The following is a 26,265-nucleotide window of genomic DNA, read 5'->3' as shown; positions in this document are numbered from 1 at the left end:
CCTTCTATCTGTGTTCCTCATTTATTCTCTTCTGTTTCTCTATAGTAAAAGGAAAACAGACGTAAACTACAGGTGAAACTCATATTATTAGAATATCATGGAAAATGAATTGGAATTGAGGCAAGAATTAATGCAAAAGGGGCCCAAACCAAGTACTGAGTACATATGGATGATTATACTTTATAGAGGGCCGACATTTCTGTATTTAAAATCCCGTTTTCATTGATTTCATGTAATATTAAAATGTTCTGAGATTTTGAATTTGGGGTTTTAATAAGCTGTACGCCATAATAATCAAAATTATAACAAATAAAGGCTTGGAATATCTCTCTTTGCATGTAATGAGTCTATATAATATATTATCTTCACCTTTTAAGTTGAATTACTGATATAAATGAACTTTTGCGCGATATTCTAATTTTTCGAGTTTCACTTGTACACCGATAGCAGCCGACATGCCGCATTTTCACTTCATACTATTTAGTATGCCAGAAAAAAATTAAGGATGTCCAAAAACATGCATGCCAAATGCAATAAGCCACCCACATGCCCTAAAACATCCAATTGTATTTTTTTTTCAGTAGCAAACTGGCATACTTAACTGAAGTATGTTAGACAGTAAACTGAAAAAGTATGTGATTTGGAACGCAGGGCATGTCAAATCTACAGGATCAAATCTGCTATGGAGAAAACTAATATGATTTTCATTCCCACTGTTGAGCCCTATTTCCCTCTGGATGGTTTGTTGTCTCTCACAACCTGTGTTTGATGTTAAAAGGTGTCTTTGATAACTAACCTTTCTCTCTCTCTCCTCTGTTTTTCTCATAGGGCAGCACACAGGTCCCTTCTCTCCGACCAGTTCAGCTGTACATGGAGACCCCCAGTTGGGCAGGTCAGTGTTTGTGTGTGTGTGTGTGTGTGTGTGTGTGTGTGTGTGTGTGTGTGTGTGTGTGTGTGTACATGCACCTATCATTTTGTTACATACACTATCACAAAAGGACCACATCTGTACATTCCAGTGCAGTGTGTATACTGATTCATGTGCTCAGACATCTACAGCATAGCTACCAAGGTGTGTGTGTTTGTGTGTGTGTGTGTGTGTGTGTGTGTGTGTGCGTGCGTGCGGGCTATGCGCGCACATGTGTGTGTGTGTGTGCCTGCGTGTGTATGTGTGCGTATATGTTCAGTGGGCTGTCTTTGCGAGTGTGTGTGTGTGTGTGTGTGTGTGTGTGCGCAGAGGGGAGAAAGTGCTGACTGCAGTGCTTTGGTTCTGGGCATGCCCATTAGAAGTGGCTATAAATCCTGAGCGCAGTGCTCTCACTGTGTCAGCAGTCCAGCCAATGAATGGATATTAAACGCCACAAAAAAGCCTCTTTAATTCAGCCTGCCTCTCTCTCTCTCTCTGCCACGCCGCTGCACACACACACACACACTCTCTCCCTCTCTTTCTTTTTATCTAGCTATCTATCTCTCCATCCACCTTTCTTCTTTCTCTCGTTTTTTTCTCTTCTTTTTCCATCCCTCTTCCTGCTCCTTCCCTCTCTCTCTCTCGCTCCCTTCCGCTGTAATAATCAAATAAAAAAGAGAATGGTCTGTTGGGCCCAAGCCAGACCTGTTGGAGTGAAAATAACCACAGTTAAAGAACCTGGTTATCTATTATTCACTAGCATGGATGAAATATGATGTACAGCTCGTCATATTTGCCTTTTTTGGCCTGTGCTTTTTCCTCGTGGATTAGAAAAAAAAAGATTGGAAAAGGCTATGTGGTTGTTGGATCCGAAATTGTTTTTTAGATCGAGAATTCTAGATCTCTAAGATGTAGAAAATGTTCTGTAGAAGCTGTTGGTCATCATGCTGCAGGTGTTTTAAAGCTATGCTACATATGTAAAGTAGACTATAGTATAGGATGCAGGATGTGCCAGTGTAAAGATGTAAAGGTGAGGTGGATGCACAATGTTGTAAAATTGCTTGTATATTTTCTCATGTTTCACACAGTGTTTATTTTATTTTTTATTGTTCATGTTGGTTTATTAGTTAAACCACCCTGTATGTAGGTTGTTAACCCTTTTGGTTACAGGGTTGGGGGGGAGGTCTGTTTGTTGCCACGGACTGGATGATGTATGTTATGTTGTATGATGCATCATAAAAAAAATAAAATAATTTGCAAGTCTTAAAAAAAAGCAGATAATAACTGAATACTCAAATGTCTTCAGTTAAAATGATGACAAGTTTGATTTAGCCTTAGCAGTATTGAGCTGGATTAACTTTCATGGTTGCTTCTAGATCTAAGTGTTGTGCTATTATGTTTTCCCACAGTTTTCTACTGCACAAGTGCATGGTGTGTTTTAGCGCGGGCTCTTAAAAAACGCTGGCTGTAAACACCCGGTCCTTAATGTTACCCTGCACACTTCCTACCTAGCAACCCATGCAGCACTCACTTCCAAAAACCTCTGTTGCAGCTCCATCATAAAAAAAAGTGTATTATTATTTAGATTAAATTTGAGCTTCTAAAGCGTGACCGTGGCTGTATAGGTGTGGCCCCATCTGTCCTACCCAGCACATCAATAGCAATCTAATAGCACACAGTGGAAGATCAATCAAAACCAGCTTAGATCTGTGGAAATGTACACAGTAGTCCATGTGGTTCCACTGCACAGTCCACTCCATATATATACTGTGTATATATATATATATATATATATATATATATATATATATGGAGTGGACTGTGCAGTGGAATATATATATATATATATATATATATATATATATATATACTGTCCAGCCGGGGAAAAAAATAGGAGACCAGTCTGGATTTTTCTTCAATCCTCATCTCTACATTACTTCATGGAAATGCTCTTAATGACAATATTTTTATTGTGAATTTGGTAGAAATGTTATCAGTAGTGTATACAATACAACCAAACTGTTCATCTAAAGAGTAAAACAAGAGACACAGAATATTTGGAGTGGTCTCTTAATTTTTTCCACGGCTGTATATATATATATAATCTGTAGTCTGGAATATAGTCTGGAATCCGTGCTATGTTTGCCTATGCGTTCTGGACAATAGCTTCCATTGCGTTGCACATGTTTTACTTTACCAGAAAATACTAAAGCAAACAAACGGGACGACCATTAATTAGCAGGTTGTGTTATTTATTTGGACATTAGCTACACCTATTAAATTATTGTTAGAACGAGGGAGGCTATGATTTGAACTCTCAGAATACCGTACACACCCCACACATGAAATATTTTTATTTGAGACATATCTGTTTAATCACTGTGTGCACAAGGGAGTGACTGGAATTTATAATATACTTAATAACCTGGAGTACAAACACATGCACGCAAGCACACACACACACACACACACACACACACACACACACACACACACACACACACACACTCCCCCATAATATAAATTCCAGCTTGGCCTGGTTTAGCCTCTATCAGTGTTTGTCAGCAGGCCTCCAGGCCCCAATCAAGGCGGTGCAGCCCGATCACAGTGACATGGCAGCTAATTGGAAGGTTGTGCATGGCTCAAAGAGATGATCATTGTTGGAGAGAGAGGGGCTGGGTGCTCCTTTTGAAGCTCCCGCATTGAGATGGGTGATGTGGTGATACGGTACAAAAGCTGTAATCATGAATATTGCACCGCCATGTTTCTATAGTAGCACAGAAGGGACAAAGTTAACGGCCTTATGCCTTTAGTGGGCGTCCCGGGGATATGCACCTGTTGGAAGACAAAGATATTCTACAGAACAAATAAATAAGTGCTGTCCCTGACTAAGAATGTAGTTTAATCTGATTTGTCAAGTCTTGCCTATGGTCAGTGGAATCATGTATTTTTTTTCATGCTCATTGATCCATAATCTCATTTGCGAGACTCCGGTGGTGATTTATGAACGCACAATGAAGGGCTCTATACACATGATTGCTTTCTCCAAGTTACCCGGTGATTTCTGCTTGTTTTTGTGGACCGCTCTGCTGCAGTTTCTGCTTCTCGGTCTCGCGACTCCAGCTCTCACTAGTGGCCGTGACGGTGCTGCGCTCTGGAAACTCAGCCGGTGGAAGGTGTTGATGTTGGGGGGGAAGGGCAGCGCAGCAACGGGCGGACAGCTGGAGACCGAGAGGTTTTCTGTGGCACAGAATTACACCTGCTGCGATAACACAGGATAACATGGTGTGGTATTGTGGTGTATTACGTTATAACACATTTTGAACTATAGTTTAATCAAGTATCTATAAAGTTAAAGGCCTCTCCTTTGTGTGCAGTGGAGCTAGCAATGTGAATTGTTTAGGTTAGAAGTCTGCATGTAAATGATCATTTAATCATGTTTAGTTTGTGTATCTACTTAGGGAAAGATTTAAAGGTCTTATGGTACAGCAAAACCCCTGTCATGTTAGGGTCAAGGCTCTTTTTTATGGACCAAGTCTAAGATACATTTGAGTTGTGTTTGTACAAACTCTTGAGATCCTGCAAAGCACATAGCATCCAATTGATGTACCTTTCCAGTGTAAACAACATAGGTTATAAACACCATTATTACCACCATCAGCTTGGTGTGGCACAATGCTTGGATCCCCCCTCTACCTCGCTACACTTTTGATGACGTATACCTGAACTCTACTGTACTGATGGCTGCTCTGTACATGGTGGAAGCGAAGCGCAGAGTTCTTATGTAAAGGCCGCTAAATGAGATGCATTATAATATGTTTATTAACAGTAGGCCTAATATTAATAGGCTGATCTTTATATTACAATAGGTGAAGTATAAGGATGTATTAGAAGCAATCCCATGTCAGACATTTAGCACCACCATATAGCCAAAATAGATAGATAGCTCCTCCCATCGAATCGTCGACTATTATGGGTCAGCCCTAATATACACATTCTCCTCATCACTTGATATTGTGGAAGGACTTGAGGCAGTGGTGGATGGTGCCATCTTAAAGACCTACTTCACCGGTGGAAATATGAAGGTGTATTGAACTCTGAGATCGGATGTAGTATAAATGTGCAACATTTTTAGAAATCGGGTTCATCGAAAAGTCTCGCACCATGTAAGACTTCAAGGAACTTGTCTTCTGAAAATGACATAATTAAAGTGAGGGTAGTCTGCTGCCCAGGGGTTAATAGAGGCTCTTGTTGTTCCTCTAGTTGGGAAATTAATCTCACCCCTACACTGAAATTTTACATAATGTCACATTTGCCATCTGTGGTCAGACGGAACAGTACAACACTATATACTGGTGGTGGGATAAAAATGGTCTATGTTCCAAATCACATACTCATTATCTTTTTCCATTCTACTGTACATACTACAGCTGTTCAAACAAATAATCTAGTTAGCATGCAGTAGGCACGGGCACAATCGGGACATACTTTTACCTATTAATTTCATCACAAAAGCGAGTCTTGATCTTGCCTATTGCTTATACATCCGTCGCATCCCTGGTTGTTTTTTCATACAGAGGCTCTGTCGACTTCCGGTGCGCACTAGATTGTGGGTCAGAATGACCCCTAATGGCATGTTGATTTTAACACAAACCATTTCGACCGGATGTAGTAGGCATCTGGGTATTCTAAAGCATGCAAAAATCTGACATCCTAAATCTTTTTCTAGTCTACTAAATAGCAGGGAAGTATTGGGGATTGAAACGCAGGGATAGACTAAAACAAGGCTGTTAATGGCTTGATTCCACACAATGAGTATTGCCTGATCCCAGGACACACGCCCTAAATCCAAAGTGTACCTGTGACGCTGATTGCTGTGGGCTGATTGCTCCCTGCTGATTGGTTGAATGTGACCCCATAGTCATCGGTTAATGTTAGCGAAGCCGGGAGAGTTTGTTTGTTTCTTCCTCATTAAAAATTAAAGGCCCGTCCTTAATGGTGATAGCACAAAGCAACCGGCGAGCTGTTAAAGCCAAACGTTGGAGTTATTCTTTCTTCTCAGCCCTTTTTCCAACGGGTAAAGCAAGTGATGAACAGTTTTTTTTTAATACGTGGTTTTATATTGTTTGTAAATATTACTTAATTATAACTGTCCACTTGTTTCAGCATTTTATAATAATAATAATAATAATAATAATAATAATAATAATAATAATAATAATAATAATACATTTTATTTATATAGCGCTCTTCTATTACTGTTTATTATTGCTTGTTTTTCTTTTTTTTTTCTTGTTCTAAAACATATTTTCAGTTCAATTCATTTGTCAACGTTACATTATTAACACAGATAAACACTAGCATTCGGGGCTAAAGAGGAAATATCGCCATGGCAATAGTTTTCACACACACACACACACACACACACACACACACACAAACAGACGCACGCACACACTCACTTAAGCACAAACAAACACACATGAGCATGATTTGTTTTTCTCACAAGACAAACATAACACATAAACATACAAATGTATATGCATTCATGAAAGTACATCATCTTTACGATAACATACTCTTACTTACCCAAATTCATAATAAATAATAATAATCTTATTGCAGGACATAAAATATATATTAAAAAAGAGGCAGTTACATTTAACTCCTTGAGTAATTTTCATTAGCAGCCGTGTAGTAAGAAGGCTTAATGTAAAGAAAACGTATCCTCTATGGGTGAAGAAGGCTAGAAAAGCTCAGTAGGCACTGTGATCCGTTGGGGATTGGGGTGGACACACACAAACAAACAGAGTTCAGGCAGGAGTGTGAATGATGAATGTTGTTTTTTTTTTGTATTTGTTGCAAGTGATGTCCGGTGTCTCTCTTAAGCTGCTCCTAACACCTCCCAGAAAGGCCATTACAATTAAAGGAGTGACAAAGTCCTATAGTGAAGGCAAATAGAGAAGTGTGATGAGAGAAAAAGATGGTTCGGTCAGCACAAAGAGTGAGAGAGAGAGAGAGAGAGAGAGAGAGAGCTTTTAGCCTCTCTCTCTCTTTCTCTCTCACACTGTCATCAGCAACACAAGCACCAGGTTATGGCCCTGTTTGCAATGGCGCCCCGATTGTCAGGTGCCATGGATCACAATCAGCCAGGGCCATCCAAAAGAGGCGAGAGGGGCTTTTTTACATTCAATATTCATGTTGTTTTACTGGTCCTAATAGGCTAGGAGAACTCTCAAAGGAACTGCGTTTCAAAACGTCGTCATGAATAAACCCTCCCTGTAAGCCTTTAAAGGTGGGGTCAGAGATTCTAGAGAATGCTTGTTGTCAAAATCACTTTTTTTCTAAATCAGTGAATATATCCTCTACGATCCCGCTACCTGTCCGTACTGTGTGTGCACGCTGAAAAAAAAAATCAAGTGTTAATAAACAGCCTACACTCTGTAAACTGGCATGTACACTAAGGGAATGTTAACAAAGTGGGCACGCTTTGTTTATTTTTTGTGAACCACATGACAGCGTGTGTGTGCATGTGTGTGAGTGTGTGTGTGTGTTTCATCTCCTCTGACTTTGACCAGCAGGTGGTACCAGATATTTAACTTTCTTGTCTTGGTCTTGTTCACTTCATTGCACCATTACATTTAATTGTAGAAAGATATCACATCACAATTTGCTTAAATTACTGTAAAAATCATGTTTTGAAGCATTGTCAGCAGCAGTGAATCTTGCTTCTTTTCTAATACTGTGGATTGAAAACTCAGACAGCAGTGTTTCTTCTTGTCAGGGCATCTGCAGCTTGGCATCCACTCTCTCTCTCTCTGTCTCTCTCTCTTTTCTTTTTCTAACCTTTACCTTGAACAATGAGGCAGTATTTTTACACATTTTCGACCATGCTTCTTATGGGTTTTAGCTAGGGCTGTCATTTGATACAAAAAAAATGTGTTTAACATGATGAATCCATATTTAATGGCGATTAATCATATTTTCTCAATTTCATGTTAAAAATGATATTATTTTGCATTCACAACCATATTTAAGTCCACATCAACAATGTAACCGGTGTATATTAATTGTGAATCAAATGGATTGAATGAAAGTTGACTGATGAACTTGACTTTTAGATTTCCTTCAACATGGAGTGCAATAGTCTGCACACTTCTGCCTGTGCCTGTTAGCATCCGTCTGACTAGCTGCACTATGCTAAGCACATCGGTGGAACTGGAAGTTCTTTGGTGATACTTTAATTCCATTTTACACAAGGTGCAAATTTATGTTTGACTTGTCGACCGAGCCTTTGGGAAACGGGAAGCTGCTGTGGCGGCGGCTTGAGAACAAGTCAAACGGTGCAGCAAACGGACAAGTAGCGGCATGTGATAAATGCGATTTTAAACAAAACAAAATAACGCAGTATGCTCTAATCAGCGTTAATAGCAATTAACGTGTAAACGCTGACAGCCATAGTTTTAAGATGTGATGGTAATTCTTATCAACTTTAAAGCAGAGGTCTGGGCAAGCTGACTTCCCTAGAATGTGATCCAACAGACCTGTTCAGTCACACAGGTTTTGATCACAAACTGCCATTTTATCCCGATGAATCAAAATCTTCCATTTGAAAATGAAGCCTATGCACACAGCCACCATGGAGAGGCTGCTTCCTTGTGCTGTACAATGTCTTATTACTGCAGCTGGATCAGACAGTCTGCAGCAATGTAGAACATACAAGTCTGCATCGGTTCATGGATGAAACAACAACAACAACAACAATGATAATGATAATAATAATAATAATAATAATATCGATGAAAAACACACTTTTATTTGTATAACTGTGGTGTCGTCTGTGTGCGTGTGTGTTTATGTGTGTGCGTGCGCAACATATAACCATGTATATATTTTTTTAAGTAATGCCTTCTTCAGCTTCTGTGTGATAAGAGTTGTGGAATATGTGTGTGTGTGTGTGTGTGTGAAATCTACAGTTGTCTATTGATACATTTTGAGGAAACAAATGTGAGTCAATTCATTAATAACTGGCAACTCTGCATCTGCAACCAAATCCCATACAGGTCTTCATATGTAAAGCGCTTTACACGGAGAAGCAATTACTCCCATCTACCCTCCTCAGACACACACGCGCACACACACACACACACACGCACACACACACGCGCACACACACACACACACACACACACACACACACACACACACACACACACACGTCTTAAACTGCCTGCCTTTATACCCAAACAATTTGATTTTGTCTAACTTTTTTTTTATATTTGAATCAAGAGTTTAGCATTTCCAAATCAGAGATACATTTACTCGATACATTCTTCAAATAAATCAAATGAAGACATCAGTCACTTGATAGCATGTGGTCTATCTAGCATTTTTTTTCCCAGTTGATTATGCACTGACACACTCACTCCAACCTGAATGCTGAACCTGCAGCTTTATAAGTCTATGGCAGTAACATGCTGAGGCTGCTTCTTAGAGTCCGTTTTCACCTGTTTAATGACCGGCAGCAGGACGGGGTCATAAATATGTGTGTGTGTGTGTGTGTGTGTTTGACTTTATGCATGCAAGCGCACACACACACACACACACACACACACACACACACACACACACACACACACACAGATGTGCTGACGGTCCAATCATTAAATGAATGAAAGGGCATGTATGCAACAACTGTCATTACAAAATGATGACACAACACACACTCACAAGACACAAGGTTCTAATTAAGATCCCCCCAACCAATAATACATAGGTCAACATTTGCAATAACTTAAAAGAAAAAAACTATCACAAATGATAATGTTCAACAGCTGCAGTCACATTTTACAGGGCAGTTCACCTCTTTTTCTAAAACTTGTTTCTCCCTTACCTCCCTCTCTCTCTCCATTTCTTTCTATGTCTCTCTCTCTCTCTCTTTTTTATTCTCTCATTCATCATGTTGACAACAGCACAGCTACTTTTGTGAAATGGAGAAAAATGTTTAAGTCAGCTTTTCTCTGTCTCTCTCTCTCCCTCCCTCATGCCCCTTGGCCATCTAGATATGTGTATGTGTGTGTGTGTGTGTGTGTGTGTGTGTGTGTGTGTGTGTGTGTGTGTGTCTGAGGAGGGTAGATGGGAGTAATTGCTTCTCCGTGTAAAGCGCTTTACATATGAAGACCTGTATGGGATTTGGTTGCAGATGCAGAGTTGCCAGTTATTAATGAATTGACTCACATTTGTTTCCTCAAAATGTATCAATAGACAACTGTAGATTTCACACACACACACACACACACACACACACACACACACACACACACACACACACACACACACACATATTCCACAACTCTTATCACACAGAAGCTGAAGAAGGCATTACTTAAAGAAATATATACAAGGTTATATGTTGCGCACGCACACACAGACGACACCACAGTTATACAAATAAAAGTGTGTTTTTCATCTCCCCATATGTCACATCCACTTAGCCTGATTTGGTGTGAATTCCGCTCTCGTCTTTTAGAAAGATGTGTGTGTGTGTGTGTGTGTGTGTGTGTGTGTGTGTGTGTGTTTGTGTGTGAACGAGAGAGAGTTAACTTGCCCTGGGACTCATTTAGGTGCCAATATTGCTCTTTCCTTTCTCTCTGATATCAATAAGCGACACCCAATCTCCCCTTCCACTAAAAAATATGGAAACCTTTGCTCCTTCTGAGTTTGTGTGTGTGTGTGTGGGTGCGCACTCTCCCATTTATATTCATGCTGATACGTGCAAAAGCCTTTCATGTGAAAGCGTGCGATAATATGACTTTAATGAAAATAGCACCTTCTATCTGATAAATGAAGCGCATCTCCCGAGCTTAAGTGGAGGCATGATTGTGTCATGGGATTAAGATTGAATCCGGGATATCAATTTGGCTGCTCTCTCCTCTGATTGGCTGAGATCTAACAGGGGCTGTTAATGTTAATGGGACGCTCCTCTGGTAGCTGGTGATTTGGGATGGCTGTGAAGCTGCTATGAACTGGTTCTCTATGTACTGTGCATGCCTGCGTGCCCTTATTACATCTAGGTATGTCAGCATGTTCATCCTGCATTGGAGTCCTTGTCAACGTTGTACATGTTCTACAGGACCTTCAGATGGGTGATAGATGAACGGAAAAAATAGCATTAATGGTTTTATTAATATGTTAGGCCACCATGTGCTACACCAGCGTATCATTTTAAGCTCATGAGTGTTGAAGAGAGAGACAAAGAGACAGAGAGAAGGGGAGTAGAGAAACAACGTTTTGGTCAAAGGCGGCCAGTCTATCGGACTTATGGTGTGAGGGGCGTGGCTTAAAAACAGCACCCCCTTGTGGAAAATCAAAAAACTGAATAATAGCACCCCCCGTGGAGTGGGGAAGTATGAATTGTTGCATGTCTACGTGTAACGTCAGGCCCGGTTCTAGACAGTCAGATTAGGGTGGGCCTGTAGAAATTTTAGGTGGGCACACTGGGCAGAGAGACCGAAGATGCGAGCGCGCGCTGAGCGCACGAGCCGAAAGATCTCTGCGTCTGATTTTTGGCACATTTACTGTGAATTGTGTAGAACACAATATGCAAATAAACTTTGAGTGTTGCTGTGTGGGAGATTTAATTCTTGCATGTTTTTTTTCTCCAAAATGTTTATTAATAACATATAATATACATTATATACAACATAATGTATCTTTTTTTTATCGCAGTATTAACTGTAGGCAGCCTGAGCTGATTGAAGAGAAAGCTTTGGGACTGGGCAACCTGGATGGTGGTAGTCCAGAGCTATATACTATACACATAGATATATACAGTATTTCCACTATTGGCTCCAATGTCCAGCTGGGTGAAAATAGTAGCCAGCCGAGGTCACAACTCTGCTAGGGGAGTCCGGGGGTATGCCCCCCCGGGAGATTTGTTTTTTACCTTTTTAAAGTGAAATGCATTTTATTTTGAGACACTGGGTCGGATGAATTAGAAGCTAAAGAAAAAGAGAGGCTTGTTATTTGGCTGTAGTCACATAGAGGACCCATATTAATGTTTGTAAACAATGACAAATTGCATTTTGCATAATAGGGGACCTTTAAAACAAGATGTGTTTGAAGTGCCATGAATAGTCAAACATACACTCACCGGCCTACATTCCTAAATGCATTGATTTTCTGCCATGTGATTGGCTGATTAGCTATTTCTTTTTATAAGCCATTGAACAGGTGTACCTAATAAAGTGGCCGGTGAGTGAATGTTGAGGTTAATTTTTCTCTCTTTCTTCTTTTTGAAACCACAAAACATTTATTTAGACCGTATGGTAATATTACAGTATAGGTGAATAGTAGCACCATGTCGTGTAGGGGTGGGAATCTCTTGGCACCTCACGATTCGATTCCGATTCAGAGGTCAACGATTCGATTCAAAATCGATTATCAATGCATCACGATGCAATTTTTTATACGTACTTACCCTTGTGTGATTTTCAAAATATATTTATATACACATCTGAGTTTGCTACTCAGAGTTAGCTAATCACTTCCTACTTTTGTGATGATCATTACAGACAATCAACAGATAAATTACCTTCTCTAATATTGTATTAGAGAAAAAGCTTTTCTTGTTACAAATATGACTTTCTATGACCAGTGCAATAATCAATGCAGCTTGCATTTCAACACAATATGGAAGTATGTAAAAACTAAACCGATTCACTTTAATTTTCTTTCTACTCTTGTAAATCATGTTTCTATAGGATTTCTATTCTATTATTTTCTATGTCATTTCAACACATTGTGCAAAAAGTATGGCTTGGAATTTAGCTATCATACAAAAACGTAAACAGACACAAAGCCAGTGCAGGTCATATGGGTTTGCTGCTCTCAGCCCTTTTGTCGCCACTTTTAACAACTCAAACTTGTATTAAGTATTAAATACTAGTAAAAAAAAAAAAAAAATAATAATTTTAAATCGATTATTAATTGATTTTCTGAATCGATTCAGAATCGTTCGAGAGAGAATCGCGACGCATCGGAGAATCGATTATTTTTCCCACCCCTAATGTCGTGTATGGTACATGTAGGTAGATGGATTGGATGGATCTGGAATTCAGTGTAGCAGGAAAGTTGTGCCTTGTTTCCAGCCCCTGCATGTGTGTACTAAAGTGTGTACTTGTATTACTTCTTGCAAGGCGTCTTGTGCTTTAATATTTTAGGTTTATTTGCATGTTGACCTGTAGGTCAATTGTAGGTTGTGTGTGTGTGTGTGTGTGTGTGTGTGTGTGTGTGTGTGTGTGTGTGTGTGTGTGTGTGTGTGTGTGTGTGTGTGTGTGTGTGTGCAGGGCCGCTGCTAAGCTTTTGGGTGCCCTAAGCTTAAATTGTCAGTGAGCCCCCCCCCAAAAAAAAATAAAAATAAAACGAAAACACCAAGATGCTGCGGACATTGCAATGTCTCTGCGACTGCTTTTTCGCACATTTGCTGTAGTGATGAGTTTTTGCGAAGAGCATTTACTAACAGAAAGAACAGCTTAACATGTGAAAAAAGTTGGCGATTATCCTATTAACTGCCTTTGCAAAGGAGAGACTGCGCTCTGTGGACGTTGACCACAGAAAAAACTGGTGATGGGGTGAATTTGGAGGTGGGCTGTCGCCGTGCTCACCTAATCAGAAGCTAGGAATGGTCCTGGTATAGTAAATAGACATATTTTTATTACATTTTCTTCACTTTTGATTGGGTGGGCAGGCCCACCCTTGCCCCTTGGCTGCTGCCGGCCCCGCTTTCCATTATGAATCGCCATTCAAAAACAGCTTGATAAAGCTGGGTAGGCTATAATTGGGGGAAACATATCATTTTCCCGAATTGAGGGATAGGTTACACAACTAAGTAAAAACAACGATGGGCCTGTTCATAACTAATTTATATATTTTTTGGAATGTAATGATTATCATGAAATTGTTTAAGAAACCTCAATTTTGGGGGGCCCCCCAGATCATCTCGTTTTCCTTTGTAATTAAAAAAATAAAAAATAAAAATATAGGTATATATATAGGGGAGAACGGAGGAATCTGAGGCATCGGGTAATGTGAGCCACCCCCTGTATCTAGGCAACGGAAAACATTTGTGGTCATGGGAGATATATGTTTTCAAGCCCCTCTCATTTCCCCATGGCCCTGAAAGAGAGGACCTCATGGTGCTGTGATAAGCATGTTTTTTTCACCAAAATAGGTATTTTGCATGTAAAAGTAATCAACTGTTGTGCCAAAGCAAATGTATTCACGTAGAAAAACTTCTATCATACGTGTTGATGAACTACCAACATATGAAACCATGTGATGATGATAACTGAAGATGAGCCTGAAATGCTAAGAGAGGTATTTTTTTCTCAAATTGTGGTGGTGGGGGAAAGTGAGCCAAATGCTGTGGGGGAAAGTGAGCCACTGTCTCACTTTCCCCCACCATGACGCACAAGTTAAGTTTAGTCTTAACCTTCCTCCTGTGTTAACTTCCTGCCACCATCCATGGTGTTAGCGGGTCGGTTTCGACCTGTGTCTGAAATCAGCTGTAAAAAAACACTAAAAACAATTATCTATCATCCAGTTTGTTTCTCATCTCCTGGTTACCTTGTTAGGCTTCCTTATCCATGAAAATATTGTTTATTATATTTTTGGTGTAGGCGGCTGGGCCTTTTTTTTGTAAGTATGCGCCTCAATTTCAACAAAAAAAATTGTAAAATTAACCTCAAGAGAATCATATAAATAAATATTTGGTTGTTGTGTTACCTGATTATTACTGAGGGGTATGAGAACACATTTCTTAACTAAATTTGTTTTATTTATTTTTTCATATTAATATTATTGACCTTTTTAACATCTATGGTGTTACTGGTCAATTACGACCCATATATATTTATTTCAGAAAACAGCAAAAAAACTTTTATTTCAGCATTATACAAACACACAATGAAAACCAGAACAAGTCACAACACAAAATATAGATTTGTAAGGTAAAATAAACAACAACCAATCAACAAATCAAATCAATCAAAATCAATTACTAGTTCCAAAACTAGTAAAAAAAACAGAGTAAAAGTCTCTGTGTGCAAATGTTTGGTTGTGTGTTCAGATGTGTGGCAAAGAGCAACACTTTTAGTGTTCTTTGCGGAAATATTTCTTGTAGGTAAAGCACAATACTTTTATCTTTCTGTCCTTAGTGCTTCGGCAGACCTGAAACCTCTTATTTTTAGAATCAGGTGGCCATTTTCACCAAAAACATGATCCAGAACTTGGCTCACTGTATATCTCCTCATTTTTGAATGCTGCAAATAGGAGATGTGCACTCTGCAAGTCACCAACTCTATACTGAATTGACCTCACATGTCTGGATATGCCCGTCTGTTTGTTTCGCTTTTATGCAGGTATAAGGGCAAAAAAAGTCAAAATGAGAACCCCCCCAGAGCTCACATGATTGGGAGAGGAGCTGACTGTCATTGTGTTGGCTGACAGTGCACTTAAGATTTCAGTTTTGTCTCTAGTTATTGTTTTTTACATCTTATTCTATAACCGGGTCGAAAACGACCCTAACACCACCAGTGTTATAATTTCCACCAGAGCATTTTATAATTGAGTGAATTTTTTTTAATTTTTTTAATTTTGTTGAAATAGAGGTTCCTGACAAAGTCAATAAATCTTGATGTAATAAACAAAATGTAAGTGGTTCTTTTATGCATTTGAAATCCAAAATGGGTCGGTGGCGACCCTAACACGAGAGGAAGGTTAATCATATTTCAATGTAATATTACATAACATATGTTTTATTGTAATGTCATATACATTGTAGAAAAGCCATCATTCCAAGGAAATACACCAGGAAAACGACTAAGGAAACCACACAAAAAGAGCACCTTCTTATCTTTCCCTGTAACCTTCAGGGCTGGAATGTAGAGTAGGCCTAGTTGTAGAGTATGACAGGCTGATGTTATAATCCAGTTGGGTCTTCTCCTGTGTTCTGAGTCCCAGGCTGTTCTCGCTGGTTCTGATTTTCCTATGCTTTGACCCCCAGACACTAGCTGGCTCTAAAGGTCCTGTGTTCTGACCCCCAGACTGTGTTCTAATCTAACTGGTTCTACCTTTCATTTGAATCTTATTAAAACCTTTTGAATTATAATATGTTGTATTTGATTTTGTTCAGAGTTACTTTCAAGTGTTTAGAAAATGTGCTTTGCTTAATTGACCAAACCCCATCATTATTTTACTAGTCCGACATTAGTTCTGGAATGCGTGGCTAGCTTTCAGGATTCTAACTGTTACAATATGTGTTGTTATGGTAGTTTCAGAGTGGAAAAAGTAAGTGGATCAGTTTACCCCACAGCTGGGGTAAAGTGAGCCACTTGACAACTTTTTTTAAAACAATCATATTTTCACTGCCCTTTGTCTTGAAAAAATTCTGCTAATGCCCATTTCTAGGAAACATCCTGAATTAATGGGAAATTTGTACATTTGAGTGATAAATCATTGTAGCTCCCTTAGAGGCGAGCAAATGTAAAAAGTGGCTCAGATTACCCTGTTCTCCCCTATATACAGTATATATATATATATATATATATATATATATATATATATATATATATATATATATATATATATATATATATATATATATAAATTGGGGGGGGGGCAGGTACTTGGTGCCCTACGCGCTCTGCGTACACTGCGTATAGGGAGCGGCAGTCCTGTGTGTGTGTGTGTGTGTGCAGGTTTCCCCCCTGATATGTTGCTCTCCTCCTCAGTCATGTTGATAAGGCTTTTTTGTTGGGACTTCCTTAATCTTCATTAAAGATCGAAAGTGGAAGGTGGAGGAAAAAACTTAGCTGACAGAAGACAACAATTACATTTTAAACGGTGAGATAAGGCCCGCTATCTGTGACTTCCACCTTCCTGCTTGCCTCCAGTCGAACTGTGTGTGAGAGGATGGAACGTGTTATATGCTTTTTAGCTGGTTGACGAGGGGGGACAGTGGTGGGGATGGACTTCAAATGGATTGCCTCTCATTTCTGGCTGTCCTGCCCCTGATAGCGTTATGGGCAGCCCTTGGGCCGTGCCAGCCCGGGCCACTGCCAGCCCCATTATCTTTTTAATTATGCCTTCGTCCACTGGCTCCTTGTGTGGAAGTCCCAGTGTTGCAGCACGAGAGGAAAAAAAAAGTGCTTTAATAAATGTCAGGCTGGATCCTTATCGACGCCAGCGCTGGTTCTGCTGCTTCATCACTTAACACTGAGCCTCTACTTTGTACTGTACTGCATTGGGGGTATGTATGCAAAATGTGCAAAGTGTGTGTGTGTGTGTGTGTGTAGAGGTGACACTTTGTACCAAATTATTTCCACTCTGTGACTGTGTGTGCTCTGCTCTCTTTCCATTGTAGATCAAATGTCCATTGGCAGTAATTTAGTTTATATTAGTTAAAGGAATAGATTTAACATGCTTGATTGTTGCCTCTCAGGTTGAAGAAGAGGAAACAGAATCAAATACATAGTGTTTTCCTATACTGACACTCATAGACGGATTATGAGATAATGGGCCCCTGGGCACAAACTCTTAAAGGGCCCCCCACTCCTCCCTATCCAGTCAGGTATACTGACTTTTCCACACAGATACATGCAATTAAAGGCAAAAACATATTAAGGAAGTCAGTGTTTCCCACAGGATTTTGGGATACTGTTGGAGGGACCCTGTTGGGGGGTCCGGGGGTATGCCCCCCCGGATTTTTTTTACCTTTTTAAAGTAAAATGCATCAATCTGGTGCACTTTGAGAGGAAATTTTAGAGGCTATATCAAATCCTGAGATGCAAAAGGAACATTATTTTTCAGATTTTTCTTAAAACAGGCAGCACTCTTTACTCTGCAACTGTAAAAACAGTACAGTAGATTGGTCTGCAGACCCATGTTCTATGATGGAGGGGCCCATTTCAACAGATAAAGGGTTGATAGCTACTTTTTATGAACAATTTAGAATTCGCACATAGAAAGCTTATTTCTGTATGTCTGTGGGGGCCTTCAAGGCCCCTCATGGAGCCCCTTAGACAGAGCTACTAATGCTGTTGTTTTTAACTTTCTTTTGTATTTTTCCCCTACTAGTTGAGGGGCCCATGATGATTTCTATCTTATTACATTTTAATGACTATCCTTATATTTAGGCTATTCCTTTTTGGACCCTGTTATTGACATCAGTGACTGAGCTCTTTGACTATGCAACATGAAAAGTTACTATCAGTATCTCTGGCTAAGGGCCCCTCTGAGCCCTTGGGCCCCTGGGCCTGTGCCCGGTGTGCCCGTGCAGTAATCCACCCCTGCTGACACTATACTGACAAGCTAAAAATAAAATAGCTTGAATAAAAAGTCCTTTAAGATTACATATTTTCACTCATCAAGTGTTAACCTATTGTCAGTATTGGGACTCACAGGATATGTAAAAATGTGGTCAATAAGATAGAGGATACTGTGACAAGTTCAGCTGTTGCTGACCAGGTTAAAACTGCTAATCGGAAATGAAAAAAAAAACGTAATCTGTAATTTGAACCAATTTTGTGGTGTTTAATGAGACATAGGTAAAATGGTAAATGGACTCCACTTATGTAGCGCTTTTCCCTGGTTTTTCACAGACTCAAAGCGCTTTACATTGTTTTACACATTCACCCAATCACACACACATTCATACACCGATAGCAGCAGCTACCACGCAGGGTGCAAGCTAACTATAGGGAGCAATTCGGGGTTCAATGTCTTGTGCAAGGACACTTCGACATGTAGCGGGGAGGCGGAGGATCGAAGACAACAGGTAATTAATCTTCTTTCAAAAACTTTAAATGTTTTTAATTACTTGTCCAAACCTCAACAGGTATGCAGTGGCTTTGTTACACAGAGGCACAGACTTTACATTTGAGCAAAATACTAAATTATGTGATATAAAACATGCTGACACCAGCTCCCTGCCCAGCGGTATAGGCTCCAGCCCCCCTGCTCAGCCCTTGCCCGAGGGGAGGCAGGGGGCTCCATATGCCAAAGGTATGGAATTGTGTGCCCGGTCTCTGACAGATAATCTAACCTGTAGTAGATAGGCTGCTAGAGATCTGTGTTGATATGCTTGATAAATTGTAACAATTTAACAAAACTAATAAATCAATAGTTCAAATCATATTCACTAGGGTTGTCAAACGATTACAATTTTGAATCAGATAAATCACGGGATACTGTGGATTAATCACGATTAATTCTGCCATTCGAAATAGGCCCGGAAATGCTGAATTTTCTCTGTATATTGTTGTAGGAATTGAAAGATAAATGGCAGAAGGTGGATATGTACATTTAAAATGTGTTTTTATTGATTGAAAATCCAAATGATGGTTTTACTACTGGAAATAAATTATAATCAAACTAAAACATAGGCCTACCACACCATAATTCAGTTTGTATTGTATATTCTATATGTGCGTGTTTCAGCCATAACTGGTCTTATGCATACTGTAGGTTTGTTCTTAGCATCAGTAATATTGTACTCTGGGCTCTCCACTCAGCCAATACATGTTTAGCCTGTTGCACTCTCTGTAAGCCCATGGGGGAGTGTGTGCCATTGAAGCATGGCTATTCCTTAGTGCTGCACCCATCAACTGGTGGTTTCAACACAATTAAAGAATGGCTTAATAAAAAATTCCACCGCCCAACCTCCCAACCATTACAAATCCATCATAATGGCATACAATAGAGTTTTCCCCCTGTTTTTACTCAATAATTGATGAAGACAAATTTCTGCAGGCGCTAATTAGATCAACAGGAAATTACTATTTATTGGAATACAGGCCTTTGGAAAAGGTCATATCGAGTTATTTGCTCAACGTTTAGTCGTCCATGCAACACTTTCATGGTATTTGCAAAAGGCAGACAAGTCTATTGCCCGATACAATCAACATCCTTTGAACAATATGAGTGCAGAAGGGGGTGGGGGAGGAAGAATCCAGAGCAGAATAACAAAGATTATTCAGCACGGCTCTATTTGTCACATGCAGTATGTGCAGTGAAATGTTGGTGGGACAGACTATTACTATTATTATACTGTGTGCACAAATATAGATATATAATTGAATACAATAGAATAAGATCAAATAAAAAAAATGAAATACAATACCATACAAGTTTAAACAGACTAGAAGGAATTCAACTCAAACTTTAGGTAAAAGGAAAACAGGGAAGTGGTCACTCTGCTCATCAGTGAATTGCAAGAACTGCAACGTAGGGACACTTCCCTTATACAATCTGAATGACTAATGGGCCAGCACTAAGAAAGCAGCAAATTGCCTTGGCTTCCATACAGGGGTCAATGTAACGAACTAGGGAGGAGTGTTTTAAAAGCAAGCGCAACATACAAGCTATAACTGTAGCTCTACTAAACTGTGCTTTGTAACGTAGGCTATACTGACTATCACTGGATAGCACACAATCTCTGCGATAGTACGAGATGCAAAGTGCGAACAGCCAATCCAACATGCCTTCTTTCACGTCACTATAATAAACAGGAGAACATTTTACCAACACGGTCTTCATGTTCTCCTCATGCACTGTAGTCTGTCTGTATGTCTGTCTGTCTGTATGTATGTCTAAACTTGGACAAGAACAAGCTGCTTTTCTTTCTGGGGAAAAAAAACTCTCCATGACCTCGCCACACTGGCATTGAGAACTCTGTGAAGTCTTGGTCTGACAGTATGGTGACCAACTTGTCCTTCACTGCCAACATCCTTAATACAAAAACTCAAGTAGCCATAAACCTACTGCCCATGTCTTTGTCATTCCATTTCCTCAGGCCTCCACTCTAATGGTATAACACTGTTTTAACGGTGGGAAGCCTTGCAGATAGTGTGTAGAGACATACATAGACATACAAAGGTAGCAGCAGAACTTCAAACTATTGGATGTACTGTATACATGAACTCATGGGTGAAGATAATGCATCTTTTCCATCTAAAATAAGACACTGATCTACAATAAATGTCTGAAAACAAGTTGAAACTTTCAGAGAGCTGAAGATCAAGGTTGAACCTCAGACTGTAGTTGGGTTAGTAAATCATTTGAAACTGTTAACATAAAATAATCCCTGGTCATATTGTCGGTGTAGATGCGACCTTTCACAGGACGTCTTCTGCCATGTACATGTATACCCTTCAAGACTCATTGATTCCTAACTGCACTGTCCCTTTAACAGCCATTTTCCATTAAAAAAGCCTTGTCTTGGCCTGAAGCTTTTACCTGCTCTTCAAATATACTTTGCAACGACTTACACATTGTTGTCCATGCACATCTAATGCACTGCAACACTAGCCTGGAAATCCAGACCTGCCGCAGGCAAATAGAATTTGCTGCGCCTGTTGGTCTGGACACTCTCCATTGAAGCTCATTAAATATGTCAAGAATTCCTGAGCTACCAATCAAATCGTTCTATCTGATATGGGCGGGCCAGAGCCCTATGTATGGTGCTCAGGGGCGGACGTAACCGGATGACAACAGTGCTGTGCATGCACCACCGAAGCCGTGATAGTAAACAACAGAGATGGCTGTGGATATGTAGTTTGAGTTTGTGACGGCTTTGGCCTCGACCCTTTACGATTTGGAAGATGGCACTCAAATCTTTCATTAGCAAGTAGCAAGTAATAAGCAATAAGTTCTGTTTTGCCGACCGACCACATTTTACAGTTACCCCCCATTCGCTAAACGAACGGGGCTTAATATGTCTGGTAACGGGTACTGAGAGGATTACACAACTCATAAGAATGCATTTTTCTCCTTTACAACTACATATACCTCAACTTTTCATATAAGAATCCTTGCATTCAGTGGTGTAGTCTAGTTTGTTGTTGTGGGTATACTGTGAAGATTTCCCTCCTAACGTCTTCTGCACCCATCCTATAAACACCACCACACTCACTGTTGCATACAGTAGACTATAAGTAATTGAGAGCATTTCAAGGATAGTGTGTCGACTAGGATACAGGAATAGGGATGAGTTGTTCCCGCTTAGACTGTAGTGTTTCGGGCGTATTTATTCAACTACTCGATATTGTCATCAGTTTGTAGAACAATAAACTGTCCAATTAAACTCAATATTAGGCACTTGCATCAAATAAACTAGAGCCATCAATAAATAGATAAATAACTGTTGGCAATACGTATAAACACTGTACCCAGCCTGGCTTCAGTAGTAATGTGTGAAGGAGACGACTGGAGACTGGAGTCCTTTTGCACAGGACATGTATTGCTGCTGTTGCACGCTCTGTTCAGTGTTTTAGAGTAGGGGTTCACAAACTACTAGCTAGGCCTCCATATATTTATATTTCTTTGCACATCCCAATTAACACATTACATACAAATAATTGCATGAACCATCCTTTAGATACTCTGGAAAGGCTCTGCATTGAAAATGCCAGTTCATTTAAAAACAAAAATAAGGTATTGGTTGACAATCTTAATGCCAACATTTGAAATTGCAGCATAGCATTTTGTACACTTTATTAAACAAATGGCTTACACCATGATAAGTTTACAATTGGTGTTGTTTTTTCATATATATTATATTCATATTCACAAAAGTGAATATGAATTTCAAACGGGTTATGCAAACTGAGATTATACTTTTATTCCTCACTGGGAGAAGAAAAAAAGTCCCTGAGCGCTCTCGGTGCGCTTCGATAGCACAATGCGCGTATCGCGGGTGGGGGAGATGGGGGGGGGGGGGGGGGGGTGGACTGGGGGGAGTAAGGAGTGGAATGTTGCGTCGCGCTGCAATGTCTGGTTGGACATCTCCCTTTCTTTTACCCAAACAGTCCACAATAAAATGGGCCGTGGGGGTTTGCTGGGTTGCACTACCTGCTGCTACTTCACACCCCATCCCTACACTGGGCCACATGTATAGGGCGTATGGCTATTTTAAGTCTATTGCGACAGAGACTGAGACACAGGTTGAATTTATGAATTAGAGTAGGCCTACTATGACAGTTCTGTCACAATCTAAATTGTTGCGTGTCATTGTGCATTGCTAAGTGGGCATACGGAAATGCTGGAGCTTTCTAAGTGGGAATGTGGCGTATACCTGCGTATCACATAGACTACACGTCTGCTTGCATTGTGTCCTATCAAATCACTAGCTTGTTTTTTGGATACGGGAGCATGATCTCATGTTCTGTTCCTGTGCAGGAGAACACAACAATGTGTCAAAGAGAGCAAAACATTCCTGCTTCTTTTCCCCTTTCTCTATTCTATTTTATTTTAATGCTCAAAATATTTTCCTTTTTTTAAGAGGGAAATACCTTTTCTTGTCTAGACCATTTTATCGGGGAATGTCCCCCTATTTGTTGTTTCAACACTACAAAACACACAGACAAGAGACTGTATCTTATCCAAATGAATACAATACAAAAGACAACAAGCTTTACCCCATGACATGAGTAGGCTAATGAGTATGATCAATAAGGAGTTGTTGCAAAATAAAGTACACAAGCCTCAAACGTGTACTTAAGTACAGTAACTGAAGTAAATGCAGTTAGTTATATTACACCAATGTAAATCTGTCAATCGTTCCTTTCCTTTACCTCCTCACACTCCTTCTTCTGCCCGCCCTGTTTTCCAATCGCCACACTTTCTGCAATTTAATATGGTAGAGAAAAGATTTATGATGTCCCAATAAACGAGGTCAAATTTAGCATGCTTCAAAATACCTGGATGCCTAATACATGCAGCCGAGATGTTGAGTGTTGAAATCATGCATGCTATTTGGGCGATTCTGACCCACAACCCACTATGCACTGGAAGTGACGTCACATCGACGGTGCCTCTGTATTAAAAACAACCGGGTATGCAACATATATTAGCAAGAGGCAGGATAATAGGCGGGATGTTCTTCCATGAGGGCTTCCTCCTCCTCCGCTTTAAGGCAGACCCATGGCCAGCCCTCACCTCCTCATCCTGAGGATAGAGTGATGAGGACAGGGCCAGAGCAAGGGGGAATGGGACAGAGATTGGTGGGAGAGGGTGAGATGAGTTTCAGGATGGAGATGTGCTTGTGTGTGTCTGTTTGGTTTGGATGGAGTGATTGGTAGTGGAGGTCTCATGGAAGACAATGGAAGAGGGGAATTGAACACTGTGTGAAATCACCATGATGGATGTGCTCTGCATTTGACCTTTTTTCTTTTTCTCACTTCTGCTGTGGTCAAACAAGACATTTCTCTCCACAGTTCCCCCATACATCTTTTTCTTGTCTTTTTCACTTTGCACCTATTGCCTGTCCCTTCTCACTTCTCCTAGTTATCTAATTATTTTTAAGGCACAGTGTGTATGTTAGGGCCATCTAGTGGTGAAATGTCACCTTGGCAGATAGACCTAACACAATTGGTTTATCCAGGCTGGTTTTCAAATTACTTGAACTGAGAACACAATGTTTTGAGTTTAATGGATCTTCGTCCTCCTTCCTCCCTATATCAAAGGGCGTGCCCCAGGGTTCTATATTAGGGCCATTGTTGTTTTCAATATATGTTAACAATATTTTTGACAAAAAAGCCTGTCATTTCTATGCAGAAGATACTGTTATTTATTGTTAATCCCCTTCAGTGGTGGACACTTTTCATTTCCTGAAGTCTGCTTTGGATGTTTTACAGTCACAGATGTCAAATATAAATTGGTTTTAAATGCAGTTAAAACAAAATTAATGCTTCTTAAAAAAAAGAGCCACCAACAATGTTGCCAAAGATTTTATCAACTCACAGGGTTGAATTTGAAGAGGGTCAATTTGGACAAATACCTGGGCTTTATTATTGATGAAAAATTGTCTTTTAAACTTCATATTGAAAACCTGGTCTCAAAATTGATAATTAGGTTTATTTATTTTAGAAATTAATCATGCTTTTCACTGCAGGCCAGGAAACAATTGTTCACTGCGACCTTTTTACCATTGTTGGATTACGGTAACCTGCTGTTCATAAACACACCTGACCAGTTCCTTCAAGACATTGGATACTAGGGATGGGCATTTTTAGAAATTCAATTGATCGATCATCGGGAAAATTAACGAGCAATTATCGAGTAATCGTTATCTTTTTTTACATATTGAAAAATGCCAACAGAACATCCAAAATACAGCGTTTTTACCATAGATACAAGAGGTTTTTACTCAATTACATCTTTATTCCAAGATCTTCAAGGCAAACAACAATCTATTAAGACAAGGCAACTTTTTAAAATAAAATAATAATAAAATGCGGCGCTGGTTAAAGCCCGAGGCTATGAGCCAACAAGGAGCCAATGCTACGATACCTTTAAAGTTTAAACACATATGCGCCTCCTAAGATGGCCTAATGAACTTAGTTATTTTCGGTTCTAAAGCTGTCCGGTCCGATGCTAAACTTCTCCTTAACTTCTTCCTGTTTGTTTTGACATTACGGCAGCTCGCAGGCTGCTGCCTGAGCCTGTTCTGTTGTCTCCTACTACTAGTTAAGTATCTCCCCCTGCTGGTAGGATGTTAAATTGCTGCCCATACAGTCTATGGTGCTGCCACATAGTGAAACTCATTGATGTGCTGCCGGACTCACACTGCGCAACACAACGGCTATATGATCGATAACAATTTCACGTGATCGACAATATTCTTAACGAGCAATGATCGATGAATCGATTAATTATGCCCATCCCTATTGGATACCATTTACCACTGTTTTCTGCAATTTTTAACTGGCTGTGGAAATCTTGGTTAAGTTTGTCCGTTCTGTGCTACATTAGACTGGCAGTGCAACATGGTGGCCTCGGCGTCAGGCTACTATGTAGATATAAAAGAGACTCATTCTAAGGTCATGACATTTTTTTTCCCCAAGAGATCTTACACTAATCAAAACATACTGAAGAATATAATATTCCATTTCTACCAAGTATGTTCTGAAAAATGCTGATTCCCATTCCAGACTCAATTACCTTTTCTCCATCCCTGCTCTCCTCTCCTTTTTCCTACTGTTCCTTCACTCCTCCTTCCCCATTCCCTCTGCTCTCTCATTTCATCCCTCCTCCGTTATTTATCTGAACACTGCCACACAAGCATCAGCTCCATCTCTCTCTCTCTCTCTCTTTATCTGTGTGTGTGTGTGTGTGTGTGTGTGTGTGTGTGTGTGTGTGTGTCTCTCTCTCTCTTTTCCTGTGGTTGGTGACAGTGTGACAGAACCGATCACATGCACATCCTTTGATCACTCTCCCAGCTCACCATTGTGGCTAATGAGGGCTCCGGGGCCTCGCATACTGCCCTTTCTACCTCCAGCACTTCTCCATTGGCCATTCTC

The 26,265-nt window shown here is 40.0% G+C and overlaps 1 protein-coding gene across 1 annotated transcript in view; it reads left to right on the top strand.

Annotated features, from left to right (window-relative positions):
• Nucleotides 1-842: 842 nt before the first annotated feature.
• Nucleotides 843-26,265, top strand: part of rbfox3a (RNA binding fox-1 homolog 3a) — a gene marked incomplete at its 3' end in the record, with an annotated part of 327,028 nt that continues 301,605 nt past the window's right edge. The window contains exon 1 of the mRNA XM_080048488.1: nucleotides 843-892. Within this exon, the coding sequence (XP_079904614.1) occupies nucleotides 871-892 (22 nt within the window). The 5' untranslated portion in view covers nucleotides 843-870. The remainder of the gene's footprint in view (nucleotides 893-26,265) is intronic.

The sequence above is a fragment of the Ammodytes marinus genome, assembly GCF_949987685.1.
Source record: "Ammodytes marinus genome assembly, chromosome: 20".
NCBI lineage: Eukaryota > Metazoa > Chordata > Actinopteri > Uranoscopiformes > Ammodytidae > Ammodytes > Ammodytes marinus.
Note: the sequence above shows the minus strand (reverse complement) of the source record. Positions and strands in the feature narration are given on the sequence as shown.